At 47.3% G+C, this 22,815-nt stretch overlaps 1 protein-coding gene across 20 annotated transcripts in view; it reads right to left on the bottom strand.

Moving 5' to 3' along the window:
* The window catches only part of CACNA1G (calcium voltage-gated channel subunit alpha1 G), a 143,164-nt gene that overhangs the window by 39,154 nt on the left and 81,195 nt on the right, over positions 1 to 22,815 (bottom strand). For 10 of the 20 annotated variants that reach the window (XM_030287712.4, XM_030287713.4, XM_030287696.4 and 7 more), the window contains exons 13-23: positions 21,929 to 22,043; positions 21,093 to 21,248; positions 16,867 to 16,935; positions 15,988 to 16,014; positions 14,064 to 14,157; positions 13,315 to 13,502; positions 12,757 to 13,203; positions 7,194 to 7,294; positions 5,938 to 6,061; positions 3,017 to 3,085; positions 1,956 to 2,140 (exon numbers count right to left, since the gene is read on the bottom strand). In XM_030287712.4, the coding sequence (XP_030143572.4) occupies positions 1,956 to 2,140; positions 3,017 to 3,085; positions 5,938 to 6,061; positions 7,194 to 7,294; positions 12,757 to 13,203; positions 13,315 to 13,502; positions 14,064 to 14,157; positions 15,988 to 16,014; positions 16,867 to 16,935; positions 21,093 to 21,248; positions 21,929 to 22,043 (1,575 nt within the window). The remainder of the gene's footprint in view (positions 1 to 1,955; positions 2,141 to 3,016; positions 3,086 to 5,937; positions 6,062 to 7,193; positions 7,295 to 12,756; positions 13,204 to 13,314; positions 13,503 to 14,063; positions 14,158 to 15,987; positions 16,015 to 16,866; positions 16,936 to 21,092; positions 21,249 to 21,928; positions 22,044 to 22,815) is intronic. The other 10 variants (XM_030287698.4, XM_030287705.4, XM_030287701.4 and 7 more) reach the window with 3 other exon arrangements.

Genomic DNA, 22,815 nt, shown 5'->3' with positions numbered 1-22,815 from the left:
CAAAGACCTCGGGCCACCTGTCCCAGCTGCCACCCCTCGCTGGTCACTGCACATGCCAGGCTGTGCAGGGGGATGTGATCCCCGTGGGCAGCTGTGAGCAGAGGCTGCTCAGGGCAGCCCAGATGTGTGGCACAAAGGCAGATGGGCTTCCACGGGCAGAGATTTATCATTTACTGAAATGACCTCGGTTTGATTGGCTGCTTTTTCTTTTCCTACAAATCTAATAATGGGAGAAGAGAACTGATTCTGAACATATTTAGGGAATGGGTTTGTTGCTGTCTTTTTTTATGTCTCCTTTGTAGTAGAAAGCAACATGCTGGCTGAACACATGCACTTAAATCTCTTGAGAAAACAAATCAAATACCAATAGTTATGCAACAGCAATTGAAGAGCCTAATCCCACCCATGCTTCAGATCGCAGGTCTTCCTTCAGCCTGCAGTTACTGAGTGGATTATTCCCCACAACTCCAGGTTATTCATGCACATAGGTGATCACAGAGGAAAGCTCCAGTTAAAAAAGACCCAAGTCCTGGCCAGACAGTCCTACAGATCTATAAAGAAGAATACAGAGCTTTGACCAGGTCAGACAGGTGACTCCAGCAGAGATTAGCACAACCCATATGTCTCTCTTTAAATCTGATTTGACTGTGGAACATCAGAAGAGAAACTTGCATTCCACAGTTCAGAGAGAGGAATCAATCCTTCTTTTACCCTGAGCCATCTAGATTATTTTATAGGTTTTCTTAACATGGGTCAAAAATCAGCAGGAACAGAGGAGCAGAGCAGATCTACCCAACCAGCAACTGCACAGAAACTACCCCAGAAACTGCAGCTGACATGAGATATCAGGGGACACACAAAGAGAGAAGATCCTGAATTGGAGTCACATAGGAATGCAGTCTACTTACATGGTGAGGGAGCTGAACTACCCAATGGTGCCAGCTGACCAGATAAAAATGATTAAAAGCAGCTCACATCCTAAAACTCACATGCTGGATATGTACAACAGACATTTACAGATCAATTGAACAGAATGTCCTTCATAGCTGTTGAAAATATTTGAAAGATATGTAAAGGCATGGTCATTGTTATTAAGACTTATTATTCACACAGGGGTAGTAAAACAACGTCTTCTATCAGAAGCAGGGTCCTATTTTTCTGTTCTGAAAGAGAAAAATCCTGATTCAAAGCGAACCTTTTTATGGAGGAAGCAGCAGTAAGATATGACAGGCACACAAAGATGCTTTGAGCAGGAAGGTTTATTAGCTACTGCATAACAGAGGCAGCAACAATGGTATTAAAGAGGAACTGCATTTAACATGAAGAGAAACCTTCGTGCCCTGGGGTACAGGTCACAAACAGATGCCTGTTTATAAGAGGCTGGTCCTTGGGCAGGTTCTTATCGGAGTGGAGCCTGTCCCTGGAGCATGGGATACTGCCTGCTGGCAGAGTTGGGGGGCCAAGTTAGTAGAACAATTGTTTTCATCTTGTCTGGGTCATTTTCAAAGTAAATGTCTCTCTAAAATTAATGGAGAGCTGGGGAAAAAAGCTTCTTTGCATTCTAGGTTAAGCAACAGTTGAGTCTCTGCTTCCTTAAAAATGATCTACCACCTGCTACTAATTTCCTTCTTTGTTATGAAAGTCATTGACTGCCTGAAGGAAAGGGGGAGAAGAAGCTGTTAAGCTGCACTTTGCACAGAGCAAAATGAGAACACAAATAGCAGGGGATGTGTGTTTTAATGAGCAAAAGAAGCATTGATCAGTTTCCTATCGCACTTGGGGCTGGTCCCAAAACGCAGCAAGGGCCCAGGGCTGCGGCAGCTCAGCGGGACATTGTCAGCGGGGCTGCGGGGGGCTGGGATCAGGCTGGTCACAGCTGCTTTTCTTCCCCTGCAGGAATGCTCAGCCCTACCTTTGGCACACACCTCCTTAGATCTTCCCCTGCCTCTACTCACCTCAAGGGCCGCAGTGTCCTCAGGAGCCTCAGGACCCGCAGCATCCCCAGGATTTTCGTGCCGCTGTCGGACACCATCGAGACCAGGATGTCGATGACGGAGATGAGCACCAGCACCCCATCCAGCACATTCCAGCTGCTCTTCAAGTAGGCTTTCTCCCCAAAACACAAGCCTAGTGCCACCACCTGCCCAGACATCAAGTTGCAACAAATTATGACTAGCATCCAACATGTTTGTTGAAGTTAGCAACCTGCTGAGAACGCATTATTTACAGACACCAGCCTGTGAGTCTATTTGCTTCCCAGTACAGAAACCTAATTAGACAAACCAGCAAAGTGCTCTATTGAAAGAACTATGAAAATATTGCTGCAGAAACACCCCAGGTTGTCCCTTACAGCTGATGTACTTTTAATGCAGATAAACCTACCTGCACAAAACTGTTCCTAACATTTTTAGCTTTGGCATGAAAAAAATTTGATCACATTTTATTCCTATAGACTGCAGGAGAGAAGGTGCAGAGTGGCTGATCCAAGCAATCATGTACAAGCTTTGCAAATAAAGAAACTAGAAAAACTTTCCAAAGAAAGAGCAATTGTTCAGTGAGATGATTATGAATTACTCAGGAGAGATTTAAAGCCATGGGTTTCTGAGCCTTCTGCCTCAAATCCAGCAAAGTGTTTCAACGTGCTTAAGTCTCAGTCCTCAGGAAAGCACACAGCAGCTCAGGTTGTTGAGGACAACTGGTTGTTGAAGACAATGGGACTTACATGCATGGTTGAAGTTAAGCACGTACTCAAGAGCTTTGCTGAATAGGACAGGATTGCTGCATTCAAGGGTCCCATTGCTCCTATAATGGTGTAAATCAAGAGCAACTTCAGTGAAATTGTTCTAATGCAAAACGTGCTTGGAATAAGGCATATGGTGGGCATTCTGAGTATGATTCAGAAGAGGAAAATATACACACCTCAATTGCAGCTGGTGGACCTAAGGGCTTTGTGAGTCCACCATAATTAAAAACAACTAATATAATACAGGCACACTTATCCTCCACCTGCATTTACCTTAACTGTCATCTCAGTCAGGAAGATGACTGTAAAGATGTAGTTGGAGAGTGTTAGGAAAATCCGTTCCTATGAAAAAGAAAATGAGAGACAATGTTTTATAGCCTGCTCTCTGCAGCTGTGCATCCCCCCGTGCATATTTGGGTGGTTGAAAACTGTTCTTCCAATTCTGTGCTGAAACAAGCCTTGGACTGTTTGCTCGCAAAGAGGAGAAAATCCAAATATTTAGACAGTAACTGCATGGTTCAGCCGTGCCAGTACCCGGCTCTGTGTCAGCACCATGGACAGGAACAACGGCCAGCACCTCCCCCCCAAACTTCCCATTTGCCTCCAAATCCTCCCTAATTTCCCCCAAATCATCCTCCCCCTCATAGAGGAAATAGGGAGATTGAAACATGCTTGACAAATCTCTACCTGACTCTCCCCTGCAGAAATCACTGGATTGTGTAAATATCACTGAGCTCCCAATTCTCCTAGAAATTAAGTCAATATTAGTGACAGAGCTGCGAGGCAGCAGGACTTGTGGGATGCTGAAGCACAGCTGGCATGTGTTATCACAGCTCCAGCAAAGGCAGCAAAGCTCTGGGGCTTTATGCCAGCTGAGATCTGCCCCCAAAAGGTCGATTCTGTTGCCCAAAGCCACGGTCTAGACCTGGTGTGAAGCCCAACAGTCTCATTTCCCAGTCCCCTGCACTATCCACTAGACCGTGCCCTCCTCAGCACCACCGCTCAGCAAGAACTGCTAGTGATTACAGGTGAGCCCAAGGACTGGTTCCCTATCCATAGTTAGCAGAAACCTTTCTTTTAAATGACAATTATTAAATAAATTACACTTTACCCTAATCCCTAGACAGCTTCTGATTCCCTGCACTGAGAATGGACAGCAGAAGGCAGATGATGGAGGAACGACAATGCGTGTACACGTATGTATGAGCACATACAATTGGCCCTAGTCCTGCTTTTAACAGTTTTGGATTTTTTTCTGCCTCTCCCTACAGAGCAGTCCCATAAGAGATGCTGATCTCTTACTCAAAATGAGATTAAATTTAAACAAGAAAAAACACCTTGGCAACATTCTTGCTTGCCAGATCATGATTTACTGGAAGTGACTCAGGAACCACAGAGTAGCTTGTATCCATACATGGTCCATAATGAATTAGGTCCTAGACTTGTGCTGTGATGGCATGAGCTGTGATACGAAACATCTCCGTTGTTTCCTGACTAACATACAAAAGGCTGCTGTAAGGGGCAAGCACTGGGCAGCAGGGAGAGGACAGGGACCTGCTTGTGCAGCTGGAGATAAAACAGCAACAGCATGGAGGTGAGACTGAGGATATTGCATTCCTGCCTGGCAAGCATGTGGCTGTTTTGAAGGATAATCTCCCCGGTCCATGTCATGCACTCTGCAGTGGGGACTGCATGCTGGCTGGCAACAACAGCCCCTGTTCTGATAAGCCAGCTGAAACTGGGACAGGGACAGAGAACTCACTTGAAGCAGTTAGAAAATCCACAGCTCAGGGAAGCAAAGAACAATTATTTTAAACAATTCAAACTAAATTAACTCTCTCGGTTTCCAGATGAGAGTTCCACCTGCACAGGCAGGGCCCGTGCATTCCTCCTGGATCCCCTGCCCCACTGCTCAGCATTCCCCTTCTCCTCTGCAGCTCCCAGCCATAGTCCAGCTCCCTTGTTATAATCTAATGGTGATGAACCTCACACCAGCCCATCTCCTTTCCTTTAGCCCTCTCCCAGCGCCAGGGGACACCACAGCTCCTCCTCTCCTATATGAAATATTGGATTTGTGTTCTACAGCTCTTTGCTGTGGGCTCCTCCAACTCACACATGTCACCCCACTTCTCTTCTCTGTGTACCTGCAGCTCCTTTTGGGGCCAGTCTTGGGGAGTGGGAACTCCCAGAGGACATAGCAAGGGCCTCAAAGGAAGCAATTAGCATTTTAAGGGAGGTTCTCAGGGTACCCCATTTGGGGATAAGCAGGATGATCTCCTCCTGCTACATCAGCTGGCAGGGAGCCCTGCTCGCTTCTTGCAGCTGCGAGTTGGTGCACGACTGCAAGGGAACTGAAAAAAAAAAATGGATTTAGGGAAAGGACTGCTGGGCAAACTGTTACAGTAAGAGGGACTACTAGGGAATGCTTAAAATAGGCAGAGAGCAGCCTAGACTCCAGTTTTAAGGTCTTACATTGAAAATCCACAAAAATGAACAGCCTGACACGCCTACATAAACAGGATTCTATACAATTGTGATATGAGCAGTCTTGAGTGATAAATCAGCAAGAGCCCAGCGCATCTCAGCCCCAGTCTATGGTAAATTAAAAGAGCAATAGGATGATTCTGCCCCTCTGATTGCTGGATGCTGGTGCTGTGAGGGTCTAGTGTGAGGAATCCTTATATAGCGTATTACAACAAAGAGGTTCCAAGAACTGGCATTGCAGTGCCTGCATTAATTCAGTTTTTCTAGTGTCACAACAAAGCTGATACACAAAGGGGAGAGAAGAGTATGAAATGAACAGTTTCCCCCATTCCATTTGCACCACACATACGTGCCTGTGGGGAACAGATGGAAGAAGTGAACATTGTGTTGAGAGAGGAAAAGTGTTTGAAGGTTTCTCAGGGAAGGAAACTGAGACAGATGTCATGCTATGTCATGTGTTAAAACCTTGACTGTGCTTCCAGAAATGAGATATTGGATATCTTGCAGGCCATGCTCTGTGCACTTGTGCTTTAGAAGGAGACTGGATAGGGGCCAGGAGAGTTGCTGCACCTAATTCAAAGGAAAGTCAGGGGGTGTTGGCACCTTCCCATTTTAAAAAGAGAAAGAAAAAAAGACTGAGTGCAGAGCAGTGGGGTCCATGCCACATGTGCTTGCTCCACGAGGAGCACAGGAAAACCTCAAAAACTCACAGCGCTGTGAGGCTCAATTTTGGGTCGTTCCATAGCAATGGTAATGCAGTTCAGGAAAATGATCACCAAGACGACGTGATCGAACATCTTGTGAGTGATGATTTTATTGCACATCAGACGGAATCTGTTGAGAGAAAAAAAAAAAAAGAGTAGACACAGACTAGCTATTAATGCTCAACTGTCTGAGGAGGCACACAGCAGCTCAGCACATAGCAGGGGAATTGAGCACTCTGCTTGCAAAGCAGATGAGCTCCAGCCTCCCAATCCCCTCCCTGGCAGAGCTGCACACTGAGGGCAGATTGGGTTATGAACAGAAAGGGATCTGATCTATGGAACTGAGCCACAAATTTCAAGCCCTGGGAATGTTCACAGGGGGCTTTGGTCATTTGGAATGGGGCAGCGGCTTCCACGACTCCGACACACAGATAGATTTGGATCTGCCCCTCTACCTGGCTCCTGGTGCTCAGGTTTAGCTTAAATAAAGAAAGAAATACACACAGTGAGCCCATGAGGGTTGAGCACACACGAAATCAAGGGGCAGAAGCTATTTATTGTGACAGATGGCTGTACACTGACCCAGGATTTATAATACCGTATTACATTTCCCAAAGTCTGTTTCTGAAAATCTCTCTAATCTTTGTATGAATGAACCTGAACGCTGTCCAGGGCTCTCAGCTCCAACACAGAAAACCTTTGGGTGCGTGGATGCATGTCTGGAGGAGCACACTGAACAGCACAGAGCTCAGCTGGCTTCCCATGGCCAGGCTTTGGGGGCCTTCAAGCAAGGAGAAGGTGTTCTCTGAGAGAAAGGGAAGGGGGAGGAAAAGAATTCAGTTGAGAAGATCAAGGAGTCCTTTGCTGTGCTGTAAGTGTGTGGTGGGGCAAATTCAGATTTTTCTGCTTGATGCTGCACCTTTCCCCCTTGCTCCAAGCTCATCACACTCCACCAAGTAAAAAACTTGGCATCACTCGCATCACTGCCAAAGGAAATGAGGAACCTGATGAAGCTGCAGCTATGCCCTGGGCAATGGGTCTTGACTGGACAGTCCTGTGCCCTCTGCAGCCAGCAACTGTTTGCTATTCAACCCTGACATCATGCTGGGGCAGAGGAAGGGCTGGGAGTGGTGTGGACTGACACACAGAGAACCATCTGGGACAAACAGGCAGTTGAGCCCCTGCAAGTAGGGCATGCATTGTTACCATCCATCCTACCATCCATCCTACCTACAGCAGCACTGCCCAGTGCCCTGCCTTACCTGGAGTGAGGGGCGAAGATGTAGATGGACCAGGAGTCCCTCTCTGTGCAGCAGGTGGGGAGCCGTGCCCGCACCCAGGCCTTCACACGGTCCCTTTTGCTCTGCAGGGAAAACGGACAGAGAGGGAGGAAAACACAGAGCTGTTACAACAACAACCCCCCATAACTTCCACGTGAAGGACTTGGGGCAGCTTTTCACTAAAAACTTATCTTCAAGTGCTCAGTATAGCTGAAATAAAATAATGTCCCCAAGCAAGACCCTGCTGGGCAAGGGAAAGAGCTCTGGCACCCAGATGAGGGTTGTGCCAGCCCTGTGAGCTCACAGTGCTCGGTCACGCTCCTTTCTCTGCACGGTAACTGCGTCTGACACAGTCATCCAAGAGGACAAACGTGATAACATGATAAATAAAACCCTGGCCCAAAGGAATGATAACCCGCTCAGTGCCTTCAAGTACTCATCTAAGATATTTTCTAGAATCTTCTAAGATGTTTTATGGAATTTTTGTGGGATATTTTTGTTTGATCTCTCAGAAATAATATAGAATGCTTATGTCAGAGGTTATAAAGGGAGCAGAGGGAGGGATTCCTGCTGCTTGCTGGGCCAAGCCCTGTGTCCATGCACCACTGTAAAGCTGAAGAAATAATTTGAGGCCCAAGTTTTGGTCCAGGAACACAACGGTGATCATCTGCCTCTCATTCAGCATGAACAGATTAGATGGGAGATTATAAAGCCAGAAGGGAACACCATGGACAGCCTGACCTGCATGAACATGAGCCATCCAATTCATGCAAATTAATTCCTACTTGAAACCACAGCACATCCTCAGCCATGCATCCTTATGTTACAGGCTGTCTGCAAGGTCATTTCAGGTCAGGAGGGCTGACTGCAAAGGCCTGAGTTAACAAGTCAACCAGACATCAGAAATCGGATGCCAAGGGGAAGCCTCATCCTTGCTGCAAAAACTTCTGATTTAAGTTTATCACCTTCTCATCTGTAGACCTCCAAAGGAAAATCAAGATCTTTGATCCCACTGGCAATGCAGTGTTAGCACCCTGTGCACGGACAACCATTAAAAGCCAGGCCAACATCTTGCCCACCACACCAGGGCTTCCCCAGCCCTTCCCCATCAAGGCACCAGAAGATAAATGCACAGCCCAGTGTGTGCACTGTCACCAGAGTGCTCTGCAGATAAATAAAAACCAATTCTTGCTCTTTCATAAGCCTTATTTCTCTGCTATCACATGTGCTTTGATGGGCAGACCTGGAAATATGACTGCATGAGCTCTTTGAAGCTTCTTCTAGAGATTTCAGGGCTGTGAGGCCACAGAGGGGTGTGAAGAACAGTGCAGGAATCACTCTCACCCCAGGAGAACCCACACTCCAGGACTAAGGCACTTTTATTTATTTCAACTAGGAAACAGGGAAGGAGGATTCATTTCAAGGCAAACTGTTCGCACTTGAAGTACTCTGGACTGTAAAAATGGGATTTGTTAGAGTAATTGAGTGGAGTGGAGGAAGTCCTTTCTCTTCCTCCAGACACCCAGACTTGGGTCTCATTAGTGATAGGGAATAATTGGTGTAGTGCCTGTTTTAATGAAAGCCCTTGGTGACAACCTGAGCCCTTCAGAAAGTGAAAATCACCTTGGCAAATAAGAAGAAAAGTTTGAATTACAAAATGAAAAGTTAGAGCTTTCTATCCTGCTCCTTCAGCCACCCATCCTTCCCTCAACTTCTACACAAACAGACCATGCACCGCACATCAGTGGGGTTTCGGTTGTTTTGAATGTTCTCACATCCCTTTTCCAGCTTCAGGCAAAGAGCCAGAACTGCTCCCTTCTCTCTAAACTGTATTTAATAGAGCATGCATCCTTGGGGTTGTGTTATCCCTTCAAGCAGCCTGGTTAGTCTAATTATCCATAGATTTAACAAAGATAAATAAATGGATAAAAATCAGGTGTCTGCTCAAAGCTGTGGTGAGAGCAGCAGTTGCTACCCCAGCCTCTGGACATGGAGTAATAGCTACGACTCAGTCCAGCTCATTTTGTGAGCTGGAAGGTTTCCAGAAGTATCTATTATTCAAAGCAGTTCTGGTATTTATCAAGGGGATTTGTAGTGAATGGTAATGCGTCAGCAGCACAGAATGATTCTTTATATTCCTTTTGTCCAATTTTAATGCCGAAGATATTTTGGGGTTTGGCTAATTGTTGCAGCTTGCAGATCATGGGCTAAATCAGATAACAAAGGCAAAAAGTGATTTCCCATCGTGTCTCTCTATTTATTGGGTTACAGTAAGGGTGAGCACCAGGACTCAACTGAGGCTGCAGCCCAGCTGCTCTAAGCAGGCAAAGTACATCCCCAGAAACCTAAACTCAGAGGAATTACTCCATATTTCCACCAGTGGAACAGCATAGTTCAGTTAACTTGAGCCAAAAGTAAGGTATTTGTGAAATAAGCCCTGAGTGTTTCCAGCCCCAGCCCTGTCCAAGGCTTTCCCAGCGAGGTGGAGGCAGGCTCCAAGTGCTGACAATGGGGCTGATTGCTCTTCAAGCCTGCATTATCTTCAAAGTAAAATATCAATTATGTGGCTTAAATCACATCTACTTCTCCATAAACCACACCTGGACAGGATGAACAAAGATATGGGGGATGTGCCTCTCTCTCACCAGAGGCAGCAGGAGCCAGGATGTGGGAAGATGCTGGGTGCTCACAGGCAGCAGTGGGGATGAAGCCCCTCAATCCCACAGCAATGAGATCTGATAATAAATACCTGCTTTAAAATTATTATTATTATTATTATTTTTAGGAATTTCAGATATTAATGCACTTCTGAAGGTAGGATGAAGGCAGCTGGCAATAAAAGATGACTGATGCACTCCTCAGAATAAGGAAGACGCTTAGATTTATAAAAGATTTATTATAAGTATGGGGGAACTGCTGAAAAACGCTCTGTGAGTGGTAGAGGACCTCCAGGCAAGCTGGAAACTGCACAGAAATGCTTGAGACCTGATTATTTAATTTTAATATGCAACAGGGACGGGCTGAGAGGGTTTGGGAGTGGCTGGACCATACGCCACAGAGAAAAAGTGGAACAGGCAAAGGAAAAGGAGCCGCAATAGTAAAATGCAGTGAGGTTTTGGGGAGGAGGGGACACATTGGTTGCATATTCAATATTTTCCTTACTTTCTGCTGTAAGCACTGAGCAATTTGGGCAGAAAGCACCAAAACTATCTAAAATCCAGCAGTTGGAAACAATAAAGACCTGGCAGCAGGTCCCTGATCCTGGTCACAGCCACGTGAACCCAAGGACGCTGTGGATCACTCCCTCTGTGAGAGATTTCTTGTCTGCAGGGATGCAATAAGAACAGATTTCAGCCCCCCGGTTTCCTAGTTCTGGGGAGAAGCTGTCAGGGGGCTGATTCTGGTCCTTAAGAGGGATGGAAATTCAGAATAAAGAAAATAATTGAAGATATAAAGAAATTCATCGAAGGCAACACTAATATAAGTGCTGCACTAATATAAGGGTAGCCAGGGAAATCCAGATGAAGCCTGTGCTCTTCCTTTGATTTCTGCACAGAGACAATCAAATCCAGGCAGCAAGGAGGGATGCAAAGCTTTGATGCAGAAAAGCATATTTAGGATTACTTTGATCTGAGTAATAGTCAAGTTCTTCTCTTCTTTTGTTGATGGGTAGTTTTGTATTTAATTCTTCCAATTTAAAATGCAATTCTCCCCCGACCCCTCCTAAGGAGCAGAGTTTCCCCCTAAATGTCAGAAGAGAAGCCCTGAAACCTGAGGGCTCATTTTTCTAATGTAAGCTATATCTTCTTATCTATCTGGTTTATTGATTTGCAGGAAAGAGATATTTCAGAGCATGGGGAAAGTCACCAGCTAGCTGCAGGTATCCCAGTTGTGGCTATCCTATGGGCTAGGACACAATTTATTTCCCCAATTCTGTCAATTCTGGCATTTGCTTCTGACCATTACATGGGAGGATATTAAGGTGATTACATTCTTCATGGCCAGACTTCATAATACAGAGGATGATGTTTGGTTTATGCTAAAAGCAGATGATAAAAATTAAAAATCTTATCCAACAGTTCATGGAGGGGCACATCTCATCACACCATGCCCAGCACAAGGGGGACTGCTGGCTTTTGATCCCAGGGGAGAAAAATAAAAGGACTGATGGGATGATTGACCAGGTGAGCTGAAAAAGTAGCAGATGTTGGAGAATGAGAAAAAAAAATCCCTAGCCAGCAATAAAGACCATGGTCTCTCCAACACTTCTAATAGTGGGGATTTTTTCCAAAAATAATTACTGCTCCTTTTCATAAAAATTCAATTTATTTTATGGAAATTAAAAAGCATGTTAAGACAATGAGTAAAAATCCCAGGCTGAGGATCCACGCTGGAGATGTAATGGGATAATGGCTTTTTGCAAAGGCAGTTCATGGCTGAGGGACTCCATTCTGCCAACACTAACTCTCCTTCTCCTCCTGTAAGGAGCAGAGAGCTCCAGAGTCAATGCCACCTTTCACACTCCTTCACATGATCCCAATTCTATTTTCATTCAATAAAGTCAGTGAAAAAGAGTAAATCATGTCCACAATCTGCAGCTTTCCTGTTCTCACAACAGCCCTTGGTACCATCACATGTCTCTACCCAAACCCCATCTACTGCCCCAAGAGAAACAGTCACCCCTGGGGATGACACATCACACTTTTAAATCTGGGGACAAGGTATCATCAAAGAGGTAACCTGGGACAAGCAGGAAACACTCCAAAACTGGCCTCAATGCACACCAGACCTGTGACACCCTTGTGCCCAACTCAAGCCCCACTCTGCCAGTCATGCAAACAACTTTGGAAAAGCAGTCAGATTCCCCTTTTTTCCATGTAAGATACAAACATCCATCTGAAAAAAAGGACCAGGAACCCTCATCCCTTCCCTGCACTTGCAGTCTTTTCAGCTTATATTTCCTAAATGACACTTTTCAGGCCTGCGAAAGAGACACTTGTCAGTGGAATGCCTCTTGAGATGGAAATGAATGCAGAGCCTCTGAAATTACCACCATCTTCATGGGATTAATGCCATGGGAATGGGGGACCAAGCCATGCCCTTTCTTTGCCTACAGAAGTTTTGTGTTACTGGTGTGGGGGGCAGAAAACTGAATAATTTGGAAATTTCCAACTGAATAGTTGGAAAGCAGAGAGACTTACCAGTTTTGCTTAAAAAAAAAAAAAAAACCAAAAAAGAAAAACAAAAATGAACCCATAAAAGCATATCTTTCCAATAGCCTTCACTCCACCTGATTTAGTGGAATCTGGGCAGTTTTGCCCTGATATCTCCATCATGACCAATCTGATACTGCATGTAATACTTACTTGGATACCAATCCCATTTCTGAGAGCATCCACTACCTAGAGACCTTCTGGGTGACTCTGGTCTGGTGGTGATGGTGAGACCTAATCCCTTTTGCACCCACTTGTTCACTCCTGAGACAGTGACAAGCTTTGTTTTGACAACTCACAAAGCCCAAAACGAGCACGTGGCACTTCCTTACCATGCTACCTTCATCATCGCCGTCATCACCATCCTGGTGGGGCTCATCCAGGTGGAGCTGGTGCAGCAGCAGGCCTGGAGAGGTCCTCCCATTGCAGTCCTGGTGCTCGGAGACAGACGTCCTGGTGCTGTGCATGCTGCTGGTCCGATACAGGGATGGCACCTGCAGCGTATCCTGGAGGTCAAAGGAGCCTTTTGTTTCCAGCGACTCCATGCGCTGAGGCAAAGAGCCATTGAAGCTGCCGGCCCGGCTGGAGTGCTCCTCATCCGAGCTGTCCCCTTCCTCGGAGCTCTCCTGGCCCTCTCCGGACAGCAGGGACCTGCGCTCGCCGCTCTGCCCCCGGCGCTTGAGGCTGGGGGCTCGGCCGATGCTGTTCCAGCTGGAGCGGCGGCTGTTCCAGGAGCTGCTGGCGCGCCAGGGGCTGTGCGGGGAGCTGCGGGCGCTGGGCTGCGGGAAGGACAGCGACAGGGAGCGCGTCAGGTCCGTGCCACCGCCCGCCCCAGGCCGGCTGGACGGATGGACAGCCCCACAGTCCCCACGGGGAGGTGATGCCAGTACCGGGGACTTGAGCTCGTGGGCGCCCACGGGGTCCACGGAGACGCCGCTGGCCCGGCGGGACTCGTGGCCCTGCGGCGCGTCCCCGAACACGGCGCTCTTGGGCATGGGCATGGGAGTGGCGGCCGTGTGGATGATGAGCGGAGGGGTCAGGCTCTTCTTCAGCTCCGGGTGCTCGCTCAGGGCCATCACTGGAAGACACAAGCGGGTTTTTAGGTGTCACACCTCGAGGGGGAACACCTGCCCGTGGGCAGGCAAAGCTGCTGCGCAGGGAAGGCTCTGCTCTGAGCATCAGGGGGATGTGGGCCACAAAGCCCTAGTGGAGAATTGGGTCGCTCAGCCCAGCAGGGAGATGTCAAATAGGAATGGGATCGGGTGTCAATGCGATCAGGTAGAGGACAGCACACCCAAAATGTCACCTGCTGCCCCCTCAACCTCTAATTAACACCCACCAGCTCCAGCCCTGGGAACTTCCTGCCCGCTCCCTCTATCCTCTTTCTCCAAACTCCTCCAGAGAGACACCCCACAAGCCCAGACCTCGGACTTGATGGGGAAATTAACAGTTCAAATGCAATCATGTCTCTCCCTGACTGCATCCCACAATCCCACCCCAAGCCTGCTGCAAACTCAAGCATGACACAAATGGGACTACAGCATTCCCTCCAGGAGGGGTTTTTCCTTTTGGACACACTGTTTTCACAGCAAAGCAAGGTTTCTTTGGAATGGCCTGTCCTCCCAGGGTTATTACTCACAGGCTGGATTTGACAAGTTTTTCTTAAGTTCTCCCTCCTCTTCCAGGCTGTGGGGGAACAGATCCCCCTCGGAATCAGACTTGGAAGCATCACCCTGGAGCAAAACAGAAGGCTTCAGCAAGGAGGCTGAGGGGCCACAGAGCACGGACAGCCCTCTGCAAATATGGATCCCCGTGTCCAACACCACACCTTACAGGTCCACTGAACTTGGTACCACGATGCAACATCACCTTCCACAAAATGATGCATGCACAGGTTTATACCACAGACTAATTAACCTCCTATCAGGAAGATGGATTGCCTCTGGCTCCGAACACAGTCCCAGAAAGGGATCAGGAGAAAAACCAAACTATTGCTTAATTTTTGCTGCTGGAATTGCATATGTGGCAGATGTTAGGGAAGGACCAATACTGATGAGCAATTTGAGGACAAAAGATGATCCTACTAATCTCTCTGAATTTATACACCTAAAACTCTCTGGGTGTGGCTCTTTCAAGAGATGCTTTGGTGGAGCAATCCAGGGCTCAGAAAGGGCACAACAGACCCTGAATTTCCAACATGAAAAATGTGACGTGTCCATGGATGCCCCATCACCCCAGAGAGGATCCAGGTGGCAGAATCCAACATCGACTGCCGTGAGGGACCCTTTCCCTCCCAGCTGCCACACACAAGAGGAGCAGGATTTTCAGGATTTATGCTGGATCATTTGGGAGGTTTAAATTCTGCTGTATCATTTCGAACGTTGGTGGCTGAGCGAGGCCTGTCTCCTCTGACAGGTGCCCATCCTCAGGTAGAGGAAGATGATGTTGATCATTGTTCTCTGCGTGGTGCCCGGGTTCTTGCTCCGTCTGGTGGCACAGACCCTGATTCTGTCCATTGGCACTGCAGAAAGGCACTTAGGGTGTGGTATACTTAGGATACACCTAACAGGGGCGGAGGTGCTCGCCAGAATGATTGATACCCATCCAAAAAGAGGAGGATTCATGGCTGAAACCACTGCTCTGGCAAAGGGCACCAAGCCCTGACACAATGGAGAAGAGGTGGGAAGGTGGGGCAAGATGCTGGGATGGGGGAAGCCAAGCAGATCCTCACTCAGCAGTGAGAGCCCAGGAGCCCCAGAAAACCCCACCAAGGCTAAGCTGCGTCCACAGGAGCCCTGGCCAGTACTGCTGAGGTTTGGTGCTAGGGTACCCATTGATTGTAAAATCTACAAAGGACCCCAGCCTGGGACAGAAGGAATAGATGAATCCAACACAGGTCAGTGCCCCAGACCTCATTATTAAGCAAAACCCCAGAGGGATGAGCTGCAATACTCCCTCCCTATTTAGTGTGGGGTCACTAGACTATTAAAGATATTTTTTCCAGGCAGGCTGGACACTCAGAGGGAGTGTGATATGAAGTGTTGGCTCAAAAATCCCCCGAGGATCCAGGACTTCTAGGCTTTTCAGGGAAGCTCCTCCTGCAGGACGCAGTCTGAGAAGGTCAGGAATGCACCTTGCAAGAGGGAGCAGTAAAGTCAGGCTGGCCTGAGCTTTGCTGGAATCAGATCTAGTCTCTGTGTGAGCAGGGGCTCCAGCTGGCTCCAGGTATGCTCCCCACAGAGGCTCCCAGCTCAGCCTGTCAGCAGGCCTGCCAGGAATTACTCATTCTCCCTAATGGGTTATTAAAAAGAAATAAATACTGTGAAGAATTTTACATGATTTGTACTCCTGGAGTGCTCTTTAACAGCCCTAAGGAAAGTTTTAAGGGGGCACAATGAGGTGTGTGCTGAGAGGGAAAAGCAGAGCTATGTGGGGACCTCCCACCCCCTTCCCCAGCACCAAACCCCACGTCTGGAGGGCAGTGAGCATCCCCTCCCAACACCACGTGCCAGACTCAGGACGGTGCAGGCAAACATCTCACAGCTGGTGCTGCTGCCCGTTACCTGTTCTTGCACTCCCAGTTTGCCTTTCTGGATAGAAAAGGGGTTACGAGAGAACAGGGAGTTAAAATCCTTTTGGGAAATGAGGGCATGTCAAGCTGGACCAGGCAGTACAACAACTAAACCAGCCTGTACCAAAAGGGACTGACACATTGGGATACAAGGGGAAAGGGCTTTTGGGCTGAGGAAAAAGCCAGGCTTCTTGGAAAAGACAGAAAGGGAAGTGAGCAGTAAGGAGAGAGATGAGCTTGGCAGAAGGATGAGGTTTGTGGTGTGCTGTGCTTCAGAGATCCACAGCTTCCTCGGACCTGAACGGGACCATTTCACATCCTGAAAAGTGGCATTGTGCTGGCAATCTCAGCATTCCCACGCTGCAGCTGCTGCTGTCTTACCCTGTCCTGCAGAGCACAGGGCTCCCACACACACATCAACACACACACCCCTATCAACACAGGTTTGATTCCAGGTCCCTTCACTCCTAGGCATCCTCCCCCGCCTGCGTGAGGGAGGCTCGGCACTGTGCCCTGCAAGCAGCATCACCTGGGATGTCATTGTGCCATGGAGAGGCTGGGACAGCCTCTAGGGAGCCTTCCCCAGGGCAGGCATCCAGAAATGGGGCAGCGAGAGCTGCTGTCTGCCGCTTCGAAGCACCCACCTTAATTTACCTGCGTCCCTCAGAGAAGGAAGGGACTTAAAATCAGGGCTGACTCAACAATGAGGGTGACAAAAAGGAAAGAAAAACCAAAAAAAAAAAAAAAAACCACTTTCAAAACACTCCAATAGACCCCAAAAGAATGACAGGTACTAGGACGAGAACAGCACCACAGGGTGTGAGCAGGCACGAGAGACAAGCACGGTGGCGGTGGGATGTGCTGTACGTACCCCCGCCGAGTCGACAGGCAGCTGAATACAGCTTAACTGCCCACTCGCCTCTTCTCGCTTGGAGAGCTCCTGAAGGAGAAATGGGGGGAAGGAAGAGGGAGGAAGGGGAAGGTGGGGTTCAATTTTCAGTTTCAACAGCAGGACTGAGCGGGGAATCAAAAAACACAGGAGAAGAGGCAGGGAAGCAGAGGGGAAGGGGGAGGAGGGCAGTGTGTGGCCACAATGGAGAGCCAGGCACTGGATCCATTCCACTCAGCACAGGGAGGGAGTAGGGGATCTCAGGTAGAAAAGCCCTTTGAAGGGACCAGCCTTACACCCTTTAAATTAAGTGTTTCAAACAGAGCTTGCTTCAGCTCCTAAGTGATAATTGTGCTAATGAAACGCCAGCTAATTATTGAAAACATGATTTTTTTTTTTTTTTGCAGCTGTATAATAGCATCTTTATTTATTGCGCTTTCATTAAGCAGCAATGGAGGCCTTTAATGAATGTTTGATTAACATAATATCAGTGCTCTTGCAGGTGAAATACCTAATTTAAGGAGAGATGCAGTCTTCTGCGAGTTCAGATCCCTGCTCAGCCCTGTTAGTGGAAACACCCATTTGAACCAGCAGTTTAAATCAGGGGTCTGCAGCCAGCGGGGCACAGCCCCATCATGGGAAATTTTGCCACACCCATGACCCCAACATTTCACAGCACCAGAAGCCAGTCTTTCCCTACCCATTTGGAAAACAGACATCATTTTTCACCTTGTTGTGTTTCCCCTTGCTCAGGGGTGGCTCTCCCAGTATTCCTCAGCATTTTTCAGCAGTGTGGCAGTGCCTGGTCCTGTCCCATGGGGCAGCAAAAGGTTCCATGCTGAAGCAGTAGGGCACAGATTATCCCACCAGCTGAATTTCTTGCCTACAGGGCAATGGATCTTTCTTCTGGTTGCTAAATTGTTTAAGGACTTGCCTGCAAGGTGATGGACACTTAACTTAAAGTCTTTGCTTGTAACACAGCGAGACATGGAAAAACCATCGAAAGGGAAAGATGGAAATTTTCCTTTCACAAGGAAAATCCCACTGAAGCCAATAGGAATGCAGTAGGCAAGGGGTGCAAGAAAAACACCATCTAAAATCTCCCCTGCAGGAGAAGGGACTGTTCCCTCTGGTGAAAGCCCAGAAGAAGTTGAACATCTGTATTTCCCCAAGGATGCTCCCTCTAGAGAGCAAGTACATCCTGCAGAGAAAAGGATGGAGAGGCTGGAGGAGCTGGGGTGCCAGGGAGGGAGTGGGGCACAGAGGACAGAAAGGATCAAACCCATGGGTGTTGTCCATGGGGACAACAGGACAAACTGGGAGGATTACCAATGGAAGAATACACCTTGGGAGATAACACTACTAGGAATTCCCTCAGGAGAGAAGCTTTATGCCTGACTAAGAGGAGTCATTCCTTGCTTCAGAGAGAAGTCTCCAAGGCAGGCACAAGGAGCGGTCACGCAGCAATTTCCAGGTAGCAGCTCAATCAAATGGAGTCCCCTGCTCACCTTCCCCATACCAACACCAGAGTCCTGTTTAGTCAGGGAATGTGCAGTCAAAAATAACCACATGGCAAAAAGGCCTGTGCCTTTTGCATGAGAGAAGCTGGTCAAAGGAAACATTCCAAATTAAAGGAATTGATTCCAAATTAAAGGAAAAAATGGGGGAAAAAAACCCCTCCACTTCAATCCTACAAAATACATTGCTCGGTATTTAAAGTTTGGAAGAGGCTCTTTTAGTTTTTCAGCTGCTTATAGTCATCTGCTGCCTGGCAACTGGGGCTGCAAAGCCATGCACTAAAATTAACGATGTGCTTGTGGATTGAGGAAAGGCACTCAAGAACCAGGGAGATAAAGGCAGCAGCCCCAGGATTGTGTTTCAGCCCAGAAATCTGAAGGAGAATAGAAAAAAAACCCCAACAAACTCAACTCAGAAGAGTCAAGTGCAGACATGGGCAGTAGACGCTGGGGTTTGTTTACAACGAGAGATGATCTCTCTATCAATTCTGCTTAGGAGAGGATCCTCTCTGTGCTGGCTTGCAAAAACCAGAATGTGATCTGTTCACAAAGCTACACACCAGCAAAGCTGAATAAACATAAACCAGCAAGGCGAGACCTGGGGCCTGACCTCCACAGACATTTGCTCCAGCCTGCTGCAGGAAAGCTGGGCTGAGCCAAGGCCTCTCCTGGTGCCATTGCACCTGACTGGACAAATGTAGAGAACTCAGAATAACGAGGATGTGGAAGGAAGATTACTATGAAAAAGCTATTATCAAAGCCTGAGTCACAAATTATAGAAACATGGTGTGAGTTTGTTAAAATTGCCATAGCTGTGCAGGACTGACAATCCAGGTTTAGTCTTTGGGGGCTGCACTGGTTCCTGTTCCCTGTGCTCACCTCACTACTGGCATGAGCATCACTGGCTTCAGGCTGCCCTGGTGCTGTCCCAAATCTGAGGTTTCTCCCTGATTTACACAGCACTTAAAGCTCATTTCAGCTTACACAGATATCCTGGAGCTGGCTTGAACCAGCCTAGCACTGCCCTGGCAGAGGAGATGTGGGGGCAGTTAATGGGGCAGCCCTGCTGCAAAAAACAGCCAAGAGCAAATTTGAGGAGTGCTGCAGGCACTTCCCTGACTCCAGGGGAGCCATACCCTCAAGGACATTACTACTGGAATAAAACCACAACACATAAAGCCAGGACATGACTTTACAGGGAGCTGCACCATGGCACAGCTGGCCACAAACAAGGATAATCTGCTGCCCAGGAAGAAGCACGCTGCAGTGGTGGAGCAGGAGCATGCTCCAGCATGGAAAACCAGGCTGAGCCCAGGAGCAGAGGAGTCAGCCTCCCTTGAGGGCCATGGACTGGCAAATGGGCTGCTGCATCTAAAGGCTGTATCCTTTCCTCTGCAAAGTGGGTGCAGAGATCCAGGTGATCTCCTGTGCTGGTGACCTTCCAAGATCAATTTGCCAGAGTGAACAAAGGTTGGGTTTCTAAGCTGTCACCAGGCACAGACAAGGAGCTTTGTACCTCTTCTCACTTGAGCAAGGGAACATTTTTGCTATTTGAGAGAACTGAGCAAAGGAACATTTTGCTCTTTGAGAAAACCCAGCAGTGATTGTGCCTTTGGCTGAATGGTGGGGGACATTTACAGACAGAAACAGCTACAACAATAACAATTAAAAAGGAAAAGCATCAACATGGAGAGAGAGAGATGATACAAAAAAAAAATTTCTTCTTGCAATGTCCTGGTATGACTCCATTAATTTAACTCCAAACTTCAAAAATAGTAATGATAATAAAAACTGTTCTGTTTGTAGGGTTGCAGTATATTATAATAACGTGCAATAAACATCAAATTATATTTATTCACCCCAGAATGCTTTAAAAAGTCTGAGCTAGTGTGTAGAAGCACAGCCCATACAAGCAGACCCTAGTGAGGAGTTTTAGGTTGTATTTACCCCTCCAACCAATGCCCTGGGCAGGATATAAGGGTCGCTTCCCCTTATGGGTGTTCTTGAACAGCTGGAAAACTTCTGAAAGGAGCAGGTGAGCTTTACAGGTCCCCCACTCTGAGGGGTACTAGGTGACATGCACACCCACTCCAAGCTGGACAGCTGGATTTACACTAGGATGGAAAAAAAGGTTGAGCTGCAGCCTACATGCCCCCTCAAAACCTCCAGCAATGCAGGATGTCTCATGGAAGCTCCCATTGCGACGAAGCAGACAGCAGAGACCAGAAATTCTGTACTTTAAAATACGCAGAGCATTGCAGGGCTGGAAACTGGAAGAGCTCCACAAATGCATACCATGAAAAAAGATAATCGTGTCACTAATCTCTTACCAGCCTGTGTAAGTTTTCAGGAGGGGGCTTTAATCTGGATGACAAACACGGTGAAAACTGTTTCAAAGAGACTGTCATAGCAGTGATCCCATCCGCAGCGCCTGACTCACACCTCAGTTCCCACTCCTGCATTAATGCTAACAATGCTTTTCATTTAAGCCCTTCATTTAGAGGGTTTGCTGTATTAAATTACACCACGGCTACAGAAAAAAAAACAAAAAAAAAACCCTAATATTTTACCCTACGTTTTTCCCATACCACTTATGTCAAGGTATTGCTGTCCACCTCAGAAATCAGATTCCAGGATCTGGAGGTCCTAAAACTTGAGAAGGAAGCAAAGGCATAAGCATGAGGACATTACCTCTGTCTGGAAACCCTCTACCAGGATGGCCACCAGCAGATTAAAGAGAACATAGTTCCCAAATGTCATGAGAGCGATGAAGTAGAGAGCAGCCCAGGATGAGGTGGAGGCCATGCCATTGTAAAGGACCTTGTTCCAGTCTTCCTGGGTCAAAATCTGCAGAGGAAAGGTATCAGGAGATACTGGAGGATAGCATGCTGGGTATCCACACTCTGGATAGGCCAGACAAGCATCCTGCTTTTAGGGTTTCCACTGTAGCTGTAACCACAGGAGGATAAATCCCTTCTGAGCCAGAGAAGAGAGAGAACCAGGGAGACTGTGATTCCCAGCCACCAGCAAGGACCTTGTGCAAACTGCCCTGTCCCCCATGGCCAGGGACAGCAATAAGGGAGGGTAACATCACACTGGTCAGGCCTTTCCTTTGGTCAGCCAGAATGACTCAAAGTCCTTCACAGATCCCAGGGTTAAAGGGCCCAGAGCTGCTAGAACAAAAATCTGGATGTATCGGCTTTAAACGAGAGTCCATTATTTGTCAAAATACCACTGCAAATGGTCCTGATCTCCTCCTTTCCATCCCTTCCCTCTACATTTACTTTCACCCACCCAGTCCACACTGAAAACACAAAAGCCTCCTGACTTGGCAGCCCCTCCTCACCAGGGTTCTGATTTAGTCAGAAAAACAGTCTGAAAGGCCCCATAAATCTGCACTTGTGGTTTTGGGTCATCTCCTTTCCATGGCATGGAACTTCACTAAGCTCTCTTGGATGCATTGGAAAACAACCCCAGTCTTTGCAGTCTCAAAACACTCATCAGTTGTGGCATTTTCCATTTTGTACCTGGAAAACAGTGACGATGGCCCAAAGCAAGGAGTCGAAGTTCTTCCTGTCGGGCAGAGTGTCACCATCCCGCTCTGAAGCGAACTTACAGCCAAAGAGGTGCATGCCCAGGATGCTGCAACAGGACCACCACACAAATCAGTAATCATACACCAGGGTGACTCTGTCCTGATTTCACCTGAGCAATTCCTTTTTATGTTTTTTTAAAAAAGACGGATCCTTTGTTTGCTGAAAAATATGTCTTGAGATCACGCAAATCAGTCGTGAATTTAGGTCAAATCTGTCAAGGAGTTTCAAACAAAAAGTATATCTGCTCCTTATTTTTCTTCTGCTTCATTTTTTATAAGTCAAAACATTGTCTTTCAACATTTTCTAAACAAAATGTTTTGACTTTCTGTTTTGCAATGACACATTTTCAGCAAAATACGCTTCAACTGAATTAGGAAGACAAAAAGGGTTTCTGTGAAATGCCTGAATAAGACATATCAGGGGACTTGAAACAGGTTTTTCAATTTTGACAGAAGAACAGAATACCTTTCATTATGGATAGATACTAAAAGAATAATCTAATAATCTGCTTTTCCCTGCTCTCTGCTAGTAACCTGAATAATCAAATTATTTACAGCTCTACTGAGCACCACACCTGCAAATGGCAGTTTTGGAGTCTCACGGGAAGATGGGACATTATACCCTGGAAGAGACTGTCTCTCTTCAGCCTGCCCAGTGCCTGCATTGCTCAAACACCGCAGTTGGCTGTAGAAAGGCTCTTCTCAAAATCCAGACCAAAATCTAAAAATCAAAGGATATGCCAACCCCGTTTCTAACATTTCTACTTGTCTGAAGACGAGGCTGTGAAAAGGCACAAGCACCACCATGTCTGACAGTCC

Source organism: Taeniopygia guttata, chromosome 18 (assembly GCF_048771995.1).
Source record: "Taeniopygia guttata chromosome 18, bTaeGut7.mat, whole genome shotgun sequence".
Taxonomy (NCBI): domain Eukaryota; kingdom Metazoa; phylum Chordata; class Aves; order Passeriformes; family Estrildidae; genus Taeniopygia; species Taeniopygia guttata.
Note: the sequence above shows the minus strand (reverse complement) of the source record. Positions and strands in the feature narration are given on the sequence as shown.